Source organism: Podarcis bocagei (assembly GCF_964188305.1).
Source record: "Podarcis bocagei genome assembly, chromosome: 5".
Lineage (NCBI taxonomy): Eukaryota > Metazoa > Chordata > Lepidosauria > Squamata > Lacertidae > Podarcis > Podarcis bocagei.
This window is the reverse complement of record NC_138129.1, coordinates 45,643,672-45,659,964: the sequence shown is the minus strand read 5'-3', so window position 1 is coordinate 45,659,964 and position 16,293 is coordinate 45,643,672. Positions and strand designations below refer to the sequence as shown.

At 41.6% G+C, this 16,293-nt stretch overlaps 1 protein-coding gene across 5 annotated transcripts in view; it reads right to left on the bottom strand.

The window, feature by feature from the left end:
* LOC308587900 (uncharacterized protein) overlaps positions 1-15,874 on the bottom strand; it is a 29,685-nt gene extending 13,811 nt beyond the window's left edge. Inside the window, exons 1-10 of one of the 5 annotated variants that reach the window (XM_081195824.1) lie at positions 15,198-15,874; positions 10,867-10,939; positions 9,605-9,687; positions 8,948-9,081; positions 7,255-7,307; positions 6,691-6,804; positions 5,648-5,773; positions 4,468-4,593; positions 1,953-2,096; positions 452-574 (exon numbers count right to left, since the gene is read on the bottom strand). In XM_081195824.1, coding sequence (XP_081051950.1) covers positions 452-574; positions 1,953-2,096; positions 4,468-4,593; positions 5,648-5,773; positions 6,691-6,804; positions 7,255-7,307; positions 8,948-9,081; positions 9,605-9,687; positions 10,867-10,929 — 966 coding nt within the window. In that variant the 5' untranslated portion in view covers positions 10,930-10,939; positions 15,198-15,874. Of the gene's footprint in view, positions 1-451; positions 575-1,952; positions 2,097-4,467; positions 4,594-5,647; positions 5,774-6,690; positions 6,805-7,254; positions 7,308-8,865; positions 9,082-9,604; positions 9,688-10,866; positions 10,940-14,748; positions 14,770-14,835; positions 15,041-15,197 lie in introns of those variants that run through there. The other 4 variants (XM_081195825.1, XM_081195827.1, XM_081195826.1 and 1 more) reach the window with 4 other exon arrangements.
* Between the last annotated feature and the right edge of the window lie 419 nt (positions 15,875-16,293).

Here is a 16,293-nt window from a genome sequence, read left to right as displayed (position 1 = left end):
ATCAGTTTCAAGTGAAAACAGGGTTAGAATAGTCTGAGACGAGTAAATGACTGGATAGTGAAACACAAATTATCAGTATTGTTTCCTCATTTCTAGGACACACATTCCCCCATCCCTCTTTGCCAATTCCTCCCACATTATCTCAGTTACTTGTAACATAACAAGCTGATGCAGAACATTTTAAGGCTATAAATATTGGACTGGAAACTTGGCCAAAGCAGTGAGGCATGCTGGAATTTCACCCCTCCTTGATTCTCACTCTGAATCCTATGTGATTTAAAATTAAAAGAAGACAGTTTGGCTCTGTAGCAATGCAACAGAAGTTGATTTACCCTCCTCCCTATTCCTCCTACCGTACTTGATATTTTGCAAAAGACTAACCAACTCTGACTTTAGAATCCTTACAAAAGCAGTTTACTTCCAGGGAAAGAAGGAGAGTGTAATTTAATACCAGTTCAATGTCTTCCTTTCCTTCTGAACGATTATCATTTGTGGTCTCACAAAGGAATGGTATTTCTACAGCGGGAGGTGAGCCAACGTGGCTGAAATCGTCTTTGGGTGGTATGGCTTCCAGCTTCAGGAGAGAAAAAAATATTAGGATGTTAGGAAAGAAACTGGGTTTGCAGGGATCAGATCCTAATTGCAATCAATATGACAAAATATAATGCCTGAATGTTTCATGCAAGGGCAATTCAAGTACTTCATAAACATGCTTCTATTGCCATCAACAGAAAACGGAACAAAAAGCATGAAAAGCAATTGTAGCCACTGCAGTGGCTTTGCAAAGTTCAAACATTCCTTTTGCTATTCCTCCCACAGCTTTAGCTCACAAAAGTCACGGCAAACTTAAACAAAACTCATGTCCCTTTTGTTTTAAAAACTGTTCCCCCCCATTTGTTTTGCTATGTGATTTGAGTTAAAAAAATATTTTTTAAAAGATCTTACACCTGAGATGTGGGAAAGCCCCACTGCACAAGCAAAAGCCATTCCACTCATGCAATGAAATCATTGGATCCTACCCAAAGTGATTTTACTTGATGGCTTCAGTTAATGCAAACCCTAAATCACATGACAAGATTAGATAGGCTTGTGGTCTGTTAACAGCCTGTGGATTATTATTTATTAAAGTTACCTGTCATTTTTTTAGCAAGGTAACTCAAAGCAACTTACAATCAATCACATACACTAAAACTGGCATATAACAAAACAAAGAAAAATGAAAATGAAAATCCTGTTTTAAAAGGTAAGATGAAAATATCCTACACACTTAAGGAGCCCACAAATAATGAAAAATCAAATACTTGGTTTGCTGTTATGCAGAAATAAGAGCAAATCACAGTTAATACAAACTCCAGTTTGCTGATCAGCTCCAACTCATTGTTTGAGATCACGGTTTATCAGGAACAAAACAAACATGGTTTGTGGCAGGGTCAGAATTTAAAACAAACCATTTGTTTTCATGCTTTCTCTGAACCCAGAATATTCTCCAAACCATTAACAGTGTTTGTGCATAACTTCCCAACAACTGTCATCTTATTCACAAGTTTGCCTCCACACTTGAAAGGGCTAGAAATATCCATTTTTTAAAGCAACAACAACAAATTTATCAAGATTTGATAAATCCTTGTGGAGTACAAACAGCCTCATTGCTTATCCCTTTTTAGGACCACTCCAAAACATGACAAGGTTTACACATTTGCAGTCTTTTGTAAAATACCAGCTCCAAATAAACTAAGAACTTAGCGCCAAATAATGTCCTAGGCCTAGGCAGATATTCACAGAACTTTCAGCAGAAGATGGGCAGCAGTTTTCTAGCAATCAACTCAATGGTGACAGCTAACTAATTGAGAATAAAGCCCTCATCTCCAAAACAATAGGCAGGATACCAATTTCATCCTTGCTTACTTCACCCAAATGGTTGACTTGCAAAGGGGGGAAAAAGCTGTTCATACCAATACAGGCAGTTCCTTTTTTGTAGTATGAATGCCTTCTGTGGTCACAAGTGGTGACTGGTCTTCTATAGATGCTTCAGCAGATGGAAAAGGTAAGGCCTGGCTGGGAGGTTGTTCAGCTGCCTGCCTATCTTTCAACTCCACCTGCAAAGTTGTATAGGGAAGGAGAAATTCTGTTGTTCCAGTGGGGAGTGGAACTCAGCCCAAGCTTCAGAGAGAAGACTTCAACAAGACAAGAGTATCCCTATATCCCAAGCAATCTTTACAATCTTATTACTAAGAGTGAGAATCCCCTCTTCTCTTTGAACCCAACTAGATACACACAAACAGTACCACAGCCACGAAGAAAAAGAAGCAAGAAGAATAAGAATAGGAGAAATAAATAAAAAGGGCTTTCAATATTCTGTCTGTCAGTTTATATATAAAAAGATTATTCAAAGGATGATTATCCAGGATGATATCCAACTGTTCCTCCTTCCGTTAGATGATAATTTCCCAACCTTCAGACCCAGAACATCTCAAGTTCATTCATTTTCACACCCCAGCCTCCCTGCTCATTAAAAGGCACATCTCATATAATATGGCTGTAGAAATCACTACTAAGGGATTATACAACAGCAATACAGAATGAAAAAACAAAGCACTTATACCTCACCTTTCTCATCCTAGCTACCCATCTGGTTTGCAAAGTAAAACTTGTATTCTGTTTGCAAATCTGGGCTGAAGATGTGACCTCTAAGAGAGTTTATTTGACGTAAGGGCATGGGAAGAGAAAGATGAAGCAGCAGTGGGCATGAAGAAAGGAAAGAAATCCTGTAGAGCATTCAGGAGAAGTAAAAACAAAAACAGGAGGAACCTCTAGAGAATACACTTGAGTACACCACTGCAGCAAGGCTATAGGAAGGAAGAGTTTAATTGGTATGCCCATGGGCTTTAACACAACTGGAGATTATACACAAACATTACATGAAGGAGAGTGTGGCAGGAGGAGTCCAAATTACCAGCAGTTCTTGTTTGACAATGGCAGCACCAGAAGACATACTGGAGGAAAGTATAAAAGGCCGCAAAGGGGGTGGGTGGGGACATTTCAATCTTTCCACTGGCTCCCCACAGTAGTGATCCAGCCAGCAAAAGCCTCCTTAACCAGGAGAGCTGGGCATAGGGAGGTCTCTGCCTAATCCAACACTACCCCAGTCTGGAGAAGGTGTGTGTGCAAATAGCAAAAAATAAGCTTCCATGAAAATTCAGAGGACGACTCTGTGAGGCCTGTGAGGGTCTCAGAGTATGAATGGATATGAGTGAGTAAAGTCAGATGGCATGTGACTCTGAAGATAAAGATAAAGAGATTGTTTGATTCTGAACATAGAAATAGATTCTGAAGAAGAAAAAGGGACTGCTGAACCAGTTAATGTAACATAATGAACAGGATGGTAAAGAAGGATGTACCAGACGTTTGGATGTGTCAGAGGGCATGCTGAGACAAGTAACTGTCCTCAAAGGACATGCTGAGACAAATAGCTATTCATGAAGATAATAGGGGGAATCAGCATGGCAGAAGCTATCACCTAGTCCAACCCCCTGCAATACAAGAAGGTGTAGTTGTCCCATACAGGGATCGAACCTGAAACTATATAAAAGCTGGAAAGTCCCCGGCACAAGGCGTTGCTATCCTGCTGCTGAGGTGGCCGCCCAAAGACTCTTAAAAGAAACTGATAAATTCTTTTAGTGGGTCCACCCATCTGGTAAGTATGAATGAGAGGGGAGAATGAGTTCTTATTAGTTATTAAATGTTAATCAATAAAGGGTTATTTCTAGGAAGATTTGGGTCATTTTGTTTTTCTTGAAAACGCTCTGATCTAAAAGAATCTCCTGTCACTAATTGTATGACAACTCCAACTTGGTAAGAATAAATAGCATTTGTATAGAGTTCTCTGTTACACAGGTGTCTACTCAGCCAATCATATAGTTACATCAAGGCATCCTGTCGCAATCACAACCCACTGTGGCAAATCTTAACTACTTAACATTAACTAATTATTAAGTAGTTGTCTTCATTCATTAACCTTTAATTAAACATAACCAGTCTCAATGGCTGATTCCATTGTTCCAAACTGACTAATGATTCAAATGACACAAGATTCAAATGACACAAGAAAATTTGAGCTTTCTCCTTCATGTGTATGTACATAACCACACACAAAGAGAGAATGAAAAAGGTAGCTAACGGAACAATACCAGCTCCCTTTTCACACTTCCTGAGCAAGAGTTGGGCTCTCCAGTCTCATGAGGAGCACATGGTTCAACTGCTGAGGAGGAACAAGTTATGCCTGGAAGAGTCCCAGCCCAGAGAAAAACAAGTCACAAATCCCCACTACTCACTCCTGCTCAGGACTACTCCAACACATGGGCATACTTGTACATTGGTAGGCTGAACAAACAAAATACTAACAGCAGTGAAATTGAAGCCAAAGAATCCACACCCCTATGCAAATGAAAAAGAGAAGGTTTTTCATACCACCACAGGTTCTTCCTTTACTGTGGCTGGAAGACCTTCTGCTGCCTTGGATGGAGCATGCACAGGTGACAAAGGAGCAGTCTCACTGGGAGGGTCTTCAGAGGTCTGACTGTCTTCCAACTTGACCTTCAGAGATTCGTTAGAGGATGATGATCACAGAACTATAGAGTTGGAAGGGACCCCCCAGGATAATTGAGTCCAACCCCCTACAATGTAGGAATGATGAGGATGACTGCTTTCTCAGTGGAGAGTTGAATTTAACCTAACCAGTGTTAAGAGACGATACTTGAACAAAAATGGCCTTGTATCCCAATAAAATATTACTGCTAAGGTGTGGGTTTATTATTATTATTTAGAATACTTACATCCAGCTTTATACCTGATGTAAACTTCTCCCAGTCACAACAGCCAATACCAATTTTAATGGGATTTTGTTGTGATATTTTTGAGCTCTTGGGAGCCTCTCAGGTTGCTACATTTAGTTCAAGATACGTCTGGCCTTCCCTTATCTTGAGCTCATGTTGGGCATAACCAGCCTTGCGGACGAGACTGTGGGAACATGATTATGCAGGCTCAGCAACTCAGCAGACCGGACAGCTATGTACGTGATATGCTCGCTTCAGGGTTATGGTGCCCAGCTATCAATAGGTGAAAACATATAGGGCTGGGGGGGGGTTAGTTTTGTCCATTTAGAAGAGTTTCTGGAAGCAGTGGTCAGCAGTTGAAGTTACACTGAGATGAAACCCTCACAGATGACTGACCAACAAATGCTGTCTGCAAACTGCTGCATCACGACTACTGATAGACTGTGTCTGCCTACGTCATTGCTAAAGAGATAGGATTGGAACCTAAGTATGCTGTTACAGCTATTGCTATTATGATTGTAAATAGTGCTACCATGATGCATTTATGACCAGTCAAGGAATAAATCACTTGAGTAAATTGTACACGGCCTGTGAGTGTTTTTCTCAAAGTGTAGCTTCAATTGCTGACCACTGCTTCCAGAAACACTGCTAAATGGACGAAAGCTTCCAACGAGGTGCCAACACACAAGTATTCTCATGCAGCGAAAATGTGATGCACTGTGACCTTTAATAGAGACATGGAGGTCACTAGGGATGCCATCTTCCACCCATATCCCATATCATCTGCTCTTAGTAATGTGTAGGGAGCTGTTTACCTCAATTTCTTCTTTTTCCTTTGATGGCACTTCCTGTTTGCTCTGTGGGCATGTTGAGGAAACAGAGGGCAAATGAAAACTGAAATCCTTTGCAGACATGATGGTTTTGCTGGACTTCTGATCCACCTAAAGAAATGCCAAGCAGGAAGGGGGAAATGTGCAAATAAGGGACACTTATATTACTGCTGCCAGTGCTGTGTTTGCTTTAGGATCCAACACGGCTCTGGAAACACTCACTGAAAACCTGTTTTCGATCCCAAGGAATCTTGGGAATTATAGAACTATGAGAAGGATTGCAAGGTTATTTCATTGGAGAGCCACTGCCAGTCAGAATAAGAAACAGTATTAGGACAGATCAGGGTCCAGAGAACTGGAGCCAGCTGGTGGGTCAGATGCTGTGTTTCCCCCACCCTCGGTGGGTCATTTTGAAAGATGGGCAGGCTGGCTCATCCATCAATCGCCTGATAACACTACAACATCAAGTGATCCATTTTCCCTTTGTAGCACCGGGGGAGAGGGGGATTTTGGCCCAGTTAAGTGAGGACTGAAGTTACAAGCAATAAACACTGACTTCAAGAAACACTTTCTGCTGGGGTCTGTTGTGCTAGAGACGCCCCACAGCAGAGGCAGGGAGGGGTGAAAGAGAGAGACAGGAGGTAGATCTAGATGGAATCATGGGAGGAAGGGAAGGAGGAAGAAAAATAACTCTCATTGATTGTGGGGAGGGGAGATGAGAGAGAAATGAGCTCCCAAAGTGCTGCAACACTACTTAGAGGTTTCCTTTCAATCAAGCAGTATGCAGATTTTGTTAAATAAGCCACATCAGAACACAGTTCCAGGATTTGTATCTACATTTCTATTCAGTTAATACATAAACCTTTATTCCCTCAGCAACCAGGTAAAGCCATGTTACTCTTCAAAATGTTACAAGTTCTTACTGCTCTGAGAAACCACAGGGAAAACATCCCTTCACAGATCGAGAACTCACCACCATCCTCAGGAACTACCTGTTGCAAGGTGGCCCAGACTTCTCCTACAATTACCTTGGATGTGTCAGTTTCTTTCATCAAACTTGTTGAATTCTTCTGCCCTTGTTTAGATTCTGGTGTTGCTGATGGTCCTCCAGTTTTTTGAGAATTATTTCCCTTTTTATCTGGCTGTAGCACAGGAATAGAAAGATGAGTCTAGTGCTGTGAACTCCAGCTTGTTTTGACAGAGCTTCAGCACCTTTACCAACAAAAATGTAGCAGGTGAAGCCTCCCCCTGCCCCTGCCTTTGGTGCTGCCATGAAGTGATGGGGAAAGCTTCTCTAGCTATTCCCATGTTAGACAGCTGTTCAAGGCACAAGAGCTCTGTTGAAAAATAATGTTGACAAAACCCTGAACAGTGGGATGTCAAAAAGAGGCAAAATGGCAATTTTTGCTTGTGTATCTCAGAGGCAGTCTGAATTAGTTAGCGACTTCTACAACCATACAGACCAGCCACACAGTCATGAGAAATCTTCTTCCCAAACTTTGCCCCACATCACACCATCCCTTGATCTCTTCCACACGTGTAAGAGACACCCTCCCTGTAGGAACTAGCCACAGCATAGGTTCATCGCTTACCGTCATATTGATTAAGCACGAGGAACGGGATGAGTTTTTAGAACGACCTTTTCCTGCAGACAGAGAAACAAACTCAGCATGCAATGCCTCTGCCACAACCTGAGAGTTTGGATGTGTGGGACAACTTTGCTTTGTTAAGTCTTTTCAGGGCAAATGGATGAGTACTGGAGTTTCAGTTAGATAGATGACATGCTGTTCCAAAGATCAGGTAAAAGAGAGGAGAGACTCTCTCAGTGGATAGAGCAAATGCTTTGCACTCATGAGGCTGCTACTTTCAAATCCTAGCATCTTCAGGTAGAGCTAGAAAAAGTTTCTATTGGAAGCTTTGGAGAGCCATTGCCAGCTATAGTGTGACTGGGTAGAATGCAGTTTCTTACGACATATTCCTGAAAACTCCTGCTGTTATTTATTGTACAGTGGTACCTTGGGCTACATATGCTTCAGGTTACAAACGCTTCAGGTTACAGACTCTGCTAACCCAGAAATAGTACCTCGGGTTAAGAACTTTGCTTCAGGATGAAAACAGAAATCGTGCTCTGGCGGCACGGCAGCAGTGGGAGGCCCCATTAGCTAAAGTGGTGCTTCAGGTTAAGAACAGTTTCAGGTTAAGAACGGACCTCCGGAACGAATTAAGTACTTAACCCGAGGTACCACTGCATTTATCTACAGAGCAGGAAATCTATGACAAGCTTTTAATTTGAGCCAGTCTTCACTCGGGGCTCACCAACCTTAGCTTTACTCTACAATTCTAAGGGCAGCTCCAGGCTTTCCAGGTTTGTGTCCAAACATTATTTTTTGCCCCACTGCTTTCCCCATGAAAACCTACGCTTTACCGCTGAATTGAAGCAAATGGCAATTTGCTCAATTCAGTGGTAAAGATCAGGTTCTCCTGAGGAAAGTGTGACAAAAAAGCCCTCAGACAAGGACTGGGAAAGTGCAGACCTGTGCCTAGAGAGCACAGGGCAAAAGTCAAGTGTGGACAAGCTCTAGATCTCCACTCTGGGATATTTGAAGCAATATTAACGAAGACTACTTTTGTGTACATGCTAAATGCCCGGGTCTTTTCTCTAAGCACAAAGCTGTCCCTGCCACACATCTGGAACAGGCACTCCTAGCAGAATTGAGCCCCAGAACCTCTCCTTTTTTATTTAGCTGCTTCGGGCTTCAACTGCAGATCCTAGATCTTGGAAGCTCGATGAGCCAAACAGGTCAGCCTAGCTGGGCCATTCTCTCAACCAGGGAGGCTGGTTCTAGTGAAAAGCAAGCTTTTGATATTAGGAGAAGTGAACTAGTACAACTGAAACACAGAAATACAACCCCAAAGCAGATAACGTGGACATTTTGCCACATTATTATTTTGTTCATGTTTGTACCACTTAATAAAAATCTAAAAATAATTTAAAAGTGGCATTCAGTAACATTTCCTAAAAGATAAAAACAAGATAAAAACAAAACTATCACAAATAAAACTGTGCTCATTCAACCACAAACATAGCATGGATGAGTGAGATTTTATGGGGACACAGACCACCACATAACTGTGAAATGGGTAGGGGATCAGAGAAGGAGATGGTCCAATATTCAATCCCACATATATATTTTCAGCCTTGCCTCTGTTTTTGGTTGTTGTTCCCAAGTATTTAGCACTACTCCCTTTTTCTTATGTACCATTCTCCTCCCTACAAAACCAAACCTTTTGAAGATCTGCTTTTAGCTCCTCTATGATGGCCTCGGCTGGAATGTGCCCCACTGAAATACCCTTGAGAGTGATTCCAACCACGGCCTCGGTAAGCAACGCTGTAGTTGCGAGGTTTGCCACGATGTACCCTGAAGAAACACAAACACAGTATTCTGCATAAGTTGCCTCTACTGCCATCAATCATGAGCTGTTGGTCAAGTCACCGTAGTAGATTCAGCTCAGCATAGCCCAGGGATGGGGATCTGTAGCCACCCATATGTGGTACAACTTCAGCTCCCATCACTCCTAGCCAGCATGACCAATGGATGTTTTGTAGTTTTTACTTGCTAGATGGACCAACAGCCTACTGAGCTTACTGTGCTGCTTTTTTAGAAATGTTAATTTTAACGTCTTATTAGTTTTTATGTTGCTTCATAACTTAATTTTAATTCATAAGCTACTATGAAAATACATTTTGTTAAAAGTGTGGGACAAACATATTCATGTTCTGCTTCTTAGAAAGTTTAAAGTTTAGCATCTTTTTATTAGTTTTTAGTTTGTTTATTAACTTAATTTTTGTCATTAATTTATATTATACTTTGAAAAAGTGGGGACAAATATGTGTATATGCATATATAATATGAATAAAAATAAAATGCAGAAGTCACTTACCAAGCAGGTGGTGTATCTGGGCAATAGTTGTTGTCCTGTTGCCAATCCCAAGAGTTTCTCCAATAGTTTTCATTTTGTGAATTCTGGACAGGGGAAAACATTTCACTCTGTTACTAACCCACAACTAGACTAACTGGTCAAAACAGGAAAAGGGAAAGAACAGTTTTGCAAATGCAAGAACTGAAACTTACTAACAGTGGATAGCTCACCTCCAAATCTCAGGTACCAGAAGCAATGCAGCAACCCCCGTTTCCCTCCTTTGTAACTTTTATAACTTACTTGATGATTCTTGTTTAGATTATTAATTGGTCAATGCTGCCAGCCCTGCTTCTTTCCTTCCTCCTTTGTCCCCATGCCATGTCAGATGTTATTTTGACCCATTTCTACTCAAAGTATATTGGAAGTTATATTCCAACACTGCCTGGAAGGCCACAGGCCCCCTTTCCCCATCATAAAGAATGGTGTTCAAGGTAGAGTATTGTGAGTGCTGACTCCTAAGATTCTGCTAGCTGATGCTTACTGGAAGCATTGGAACAGGGAGTTAGAATATGCTGTACAGTCTAAACAATGCAATTTGCTTTAGAATCCATATTTTTCTTTAGATTTAAAACTCAGACTGATTCAGCAAAAACTGATACTTTGGGTATACTGAACTCCACAACGTCTTTATAGGAAGGCACTGTTAATTAAAACTTTAAAACTACAATTTGACTGGTATTATATACAGTGGTGCCTCAGGTTACAGACGCTTCAGGTTACAGACTCTGCTAACCCAGAAATAGTACCTCGCGTTAAGAACTTTGTTTCAGGATGAGAACAGAAATCACACGGCAGTGATGCAGCGGCAGTGGGAGGCTCCATTGGCTAAAGTGGTACCTCAGGTTAAGAACAGTTTCAGGTTAAGAATGAACCTCCAGAACGAATTAAGTTCTTAACCCAAGGTACCACTGTACATTTATTGTGTTCCCAATTAATTTTATGAAACAACTCATTTTTAGAATTGGTAAATATTATTGAGCAAAAAACAACAGTAGAAAAGTTTTTGTTAAAGCTCTTTTTCTACAGAAAATGATCAAGCTTCCTGCATGTTATCTTCATTCCTTAGGGACAAAAGCCATTCTAGATTGCTCCAGCTTTTAGTAATAGATATTCTGTTTCTTTTACAGCATAAATATATGTTAAAACTACTTGAGTCAACCAAAGATCAAGACAGTGTTGGGGAGGGTAAAGAAGACTTAACCAAAACAGCAACAACAACTTACGGCTGCATAAAACCCAGGTCCATACTGCTGCCTACCCCAGAACATGGGGTAACCCCTCTCCATATTTCAAGCCCTGTGGAAGGAGATAAAAAAAGACATTTCAGGATACTTTAGCTTTTCAGCCACTACTGTGCAAATTAACTAGGCAATTCAGGGTACAGGCCAAGCCTCCACCTTCCTCAGATGAACAGCTGCCTGTCATCTTAGGTCACATTCAGCCAGTCGACCTAGGCTCTGCACTAGGGAATCAGACTGAGATAAAAGCATCAATTCCAGGTTCTAGGGCAAGGCTGGGAAACATTTGGCCCTCCAGCTGTTGCTAAACTACAACTTCAATCAGTCTTAACAAACACAGGTAATGACTAGAACTATGGGACTCAACAACATCTGAAAGAGTAAAGTGTCCACACACCTGATCTGGGGCATGCCCAGAAAGTGGAGGGAGTATCTGCTTTAAAACAGAAAGTTACAGTGATACCTTGGGTTACAAACGCTTTGGGTTACAAGCTCCGCTAACCCGGAAGTAGTACCTCGGGTTGAGAACTTTGCCCCAGGATGAGAACAGAAATCGCGCACCGGCGGCACAGCAGCAGCAGGAGGCCCCATTAGCAAAAACACGCTTCAGGTTAAGAACAGTTTCAGGTTAAGAACAGACCTCCGGAACAAAGTAAGTTCGTAACCCGAGGTACCACTGTACTCTGCTTATGCACAAAGGTACTCAAGCGAAGATGGCAGAATTGTTTTTAAAACAAAGCATGGTATTTCTAGTTTATAATTGAACTCAAGAGTTGCCCATAGCTTCTCACTTTGTTGCTATCTAGATCAGAAGTGGGCAGACTTTAGCTGTGAGAAAGGTTGCATCCACATCATACATTTAAAGCACTCTTATACAACATTAACAATCATGGCTTCCTCCAAAGAATCCTGGGAACTGTAGTTTGTTGCTAGGGGAATTGTAGCTCTACTAGGAGTAAACAACAGTTGCCAGGATTCTTAAGGGGAAGCCATGATTCTAAAAGTGGTATAAATGTGCTTTAGCTATATATGGTGGAAATCAGTCTTGTGCTGTGATGAATGTTTGTTCCATCTGCATAGGCATTTCAGCTGGCGAGGTGATGATGCCCTCAAACCCCCCCTAAGCACACTGTTTTGGGGTTCTCCCAACTCTCCCATGTGGGGGGAAGGGAGGGATCTGCATTGTGCAAGCGGACGTCATTGCACAAGACTTCCACTGAAAGGGCTCAGTAGCTGAATCCTGCCCAGAGCAAAGCAACAAGATGCCATTTAGAGTAATCATGAAATGATAAATGGTGCCTGCAAAGTCCTTACGTGGTGCTCACCAAGATCCACACACACATATATATATTTTGCCGTCACGAAGAATTCAGCTGGTATCATTGTCAAACTTAGCCTGTGGAGCTAACAGTCTGCCACACTGGTTAAACCCAGTTCTTCTCCTCTGTCTTCTATCCATCATCCTAATGCCAAACTTTGTCATGCTGTCTGCATATGGAATGATTTGAGCTACAAAATGATCCAAGGGTAGGAGCAACTCCTCTATGAGGAAAGATTTCAATATTTTCAGTTTATTAAAAATATGAATAGCGAGGACATGACAGAAGTTTATAGGCTTTTGCATGGTGTGGAGAAAGTAGATAGAGAGGGTTTATTTCTCCCTTATTCATTGTACTAGAAGGCAGGGGTCATCCAAGAAAGCTGAATGTTGAATTATTTAGGACAGACAAAAGAAAGTACATCTTCACACTGTAGCCAAATAGCCACATAGGTAGCCCCTTTGCCCAATTTAGAATGTGCCTTTCTGTATTGTACCGTATTTTTTGCACCATAACACTCACTTTTTTCCTCCTAAAAAGTAAGGGGAAATGTCTGTGCGTGTTATGGAGGGAATGCCTACGGGTGGCATGCCTACGGATTTTCCTCCTCTAAAAACTACGTGCGTGTTATGGTCGGGTGCGTGTTATAGAGCGAAAAATACGGTATGCGTCTCTCTGTATTTTTGTTATTCTTTTCAGTTTACCAAAGCTGTGCCATTATTTGCAAGTGAGGAGAGCATGTTGCACTTGTAGGACCCCCCACCCAGTTAACAGAGTTTAGGTATGCATACTGGTGTAAAGGAAAGGCTGGTACAGAGTCAATTACACTGACCAGAGCCAGCTGGAAGATCATAGAACTGCAGAGTTGGAAGCAGGGTGGATTTGATTTAAATCATGACATAAATCACTAGTCAGTGAAGACTTGATTTAAATCATTTTTTTACAGAAAGACTAATTCTTGCTGCTATAATCTTAATACAGTATTTACAACCAGATGAAGGTTTCATTTTTGGAATAATAAATTTTCAGTGTCGTTTTTACATTTATATCAAAAATTACCAATTTGGTTATACTATTAGAAATACATAGACCGATAATTATGAAATTATTGTGAGGTTTAAAAAGTTAACTGCTTATATTTGGACAAATTTTCTGCTGTACTTTGCAAGAAGGAGAAAAATAATCATTTCCTTAATAACAATTTAAACAATTTATTTAACTAAAACAATAACATTATAGCATATGTATCCATGTTTGTAAACTGATGTGGTTAAACAATTTAAAACAAAAACTTAGGCTACGTTTAGCACACATGAAAAACAAATCCTTATTTCCTGATGAATAGCCTTTGGACTATAATGTAACTTAAATAGAAAACTCTCTTTAGAAAGATTTTTCCTCCAAAAGCATTTTTTTAAAAAAAACAACGATTTAAATTTTAAAAATCTGATTTATTTATTTTTTAAATCATTGATTTTTATCCACCCTGGTTGGAAGAGGATCATATAGCCCAATCCCCGATTGAGGAAGAGACCTTGATAAGATACAGGGAGTTTTAGATAGAAAACAACTCGAAATATGGGGTGCCTAATTGGAAGGCCAGGTAAAGAACCATGAGCTGTTCACATGTTGCTGTAACCAATAATATTGCAGAGATGATACAGGCATGAGGGCTTCGTGTATTCAGAATGCCTTATAGATGCCTTGATTTCTTGTATTGCGGCCCCAGCTTTTGGAATTCTCCACTGGGTCACCTTCCTTTCTTGCTGCAGTAAACAATAAAGCTGCTCTTTCCACAACACCTTTTGTCTTGAACTGGGAAGAAAGACGAGGCGTATTTTCAGACCTTCCTTTCGAAGGGTAACAACGCAGCACATAGTTAAATTAAATTTGCTTCTACATGAGGCCACCAACTTGGATGGTTTTAAAGATTAGACAAATTCACGGTGCGTAAGGCTACCAACCACAATGGCTGCATACTACATATTTGGGTATCGGCGGGAGTAAGCAATCTGAACACCAGTTGCTGCAAATCACAGTGAATAAAGGGCGAGATGGAGAACATAAGAAATGTAAGAACTCTGGGCAATCCTCCGCAAAAAAAGCACAACTCTCTGCCATCTCCCCCCATTTTTTAAAATTTGAGTCCCCAAAAATACATGGAGGTGTCTTATACACAGAAAAAGACGGTACTCTGGTTGGCCTGTTTTTTTCACCCACCCATAGGGAGCCCACTTAAGGACTCTATACGGGCTCCGGAATATCCCATAAGAGAAAGGGAGCAGTTTTTCTTATAACACCACATACAAAATCAGAGGGCCTGAGGCATGGGCGTAGCCAGAGGGTGCAGCTGCGCCCCCTAAATCAAGTAAATAAATAAAAATACTTAAACTAACCAATTTTGTCAAAGATAACTCTGTTCTGCCCACCCCCAAAATAACTCCTGGCTACGGCCCAAAACAGCTACAACTCCCTTGAAACCACTAAAGTTAAAATTCTGTAGTAGTATAACTTAAACGGTTAGCACTGAAGGAGAGGGGAACAATACCTCTGAAACGACCAGCCCTAGACTAAAAACTTGTGCAGCTACATGGGCATAGCCCCAGATCAAGTAAAATAGAAATATTTAACTGACCAATCACGTCGGTTCTGCCCCCCAACAAAAGTCCTGGCTGTGCCCATGTGCAGCTACCTTACAAAATACGGCAATCACAATATTTAGGAAACTAGTTTTGCCATTCTGCGCGGGTATTTTTAAAAAGGGAAACCCTTCTCCTTCCCAACAAGAAGGCCTCTTACTTAAGGAAAGCATCTTCCTCAACGCAACACAAACCCAACTGGTCGCTCTCCGCCCCGCCCTTCATACAATCGCTGTTTCAAAGAACAGGGATGCATTTCCATAGTATCAGCTTTTGTTTTAAGGGGGGGGTGGAGTTACATGAATGAACTTCATTTCCCAGAGGTCTATTATAGCCTCTACCTTGCAAAAGTCTTTACCTTTTAGCTCCAACGCTGTTTCTCTTTTGCTGGAAGAAACGTGGTTGGAAGGAGAGCTACGCGCTGCGCGTCCCGCACCAGATCAAACCTGGCTGAAGCCTCTCGGGGTTGCGAAAAGACGAGTGCAGCCCATTGAAAGAGAAAGAGAGGAGAAAACTCGCTCGATTTGTTGCTTATTGCCTCCCTAACTTCTTCTCAGCGCCTCGGCTGCCGAAAAGAGGAAGAGGCGCCCAAAGGCGCTCCAAATAAACGCCGCTTCTTCTCCTGCCTGTGTACGATTGTCACCCACAGTAACCCTGGCGCGGGCTCTGCTCTCCCCTGCAGGCAGATAGGAGAAGTGAGCCGGCGAAAACGCGCGCGCTGAAACCGAAAGTCAGAGAAGGAGAAGGCCCGCTTCTGAGAATCCCGCTCAGCTGCGAAAGGCTGTCGGGAAAGTGATTATGTCTCCCTGAGGCTGCCAAACGGGCATAAAATCTATATGGGTGTGATTTCTTTAGCCTTCTGCATGGGAGGCGGGAAAAGAGAATTGCATAAGGCGATTGATAAGGCTTAGCTGCTCAAATAGCGCATTGCGCGGGTACTTCTCCATTCCATTAGCTAGTTAAGGCTGTGTCGTTATCTCCGCATTTCAGCTACTTAGGGAGGAAGATGGAAGGCTTGCAGGCTGTTCGCCGAGTTCCCACCCTGACGTGGGTTGTGAATCTAAACTTGTAACTGCACCGCTCCATTTCCTCGCCTAGTGCCCGTTTTAGGTATAAGCTAAACAAGCTATAGCTTAGGGCCCCATTCTGTTGGGGGCCCCAAATATTTTTTTTAAAAAAACCCTGAATGTACATTTTCAAAATTTTAAGATAAAAAACCAAATAAAACCTACAGCTGGGCATATAAAGGGCCCCATTACCTTCAGTAGCATAGGGCCTCATCAAACCTAACTGGCCCTGTCCTTGCCCCTGTTGGAGGGAGCACTGAATAAGACACGGTAAGAATCTTCTGCATACAACACATTCAAAGTACTTAGCCTGTTGTTGTTTTTAAATGAAGGCTAAGTGCGTTAAATTGCAGTGTAAATAAAAAAATTCCTTCCAGTAGCACCTTA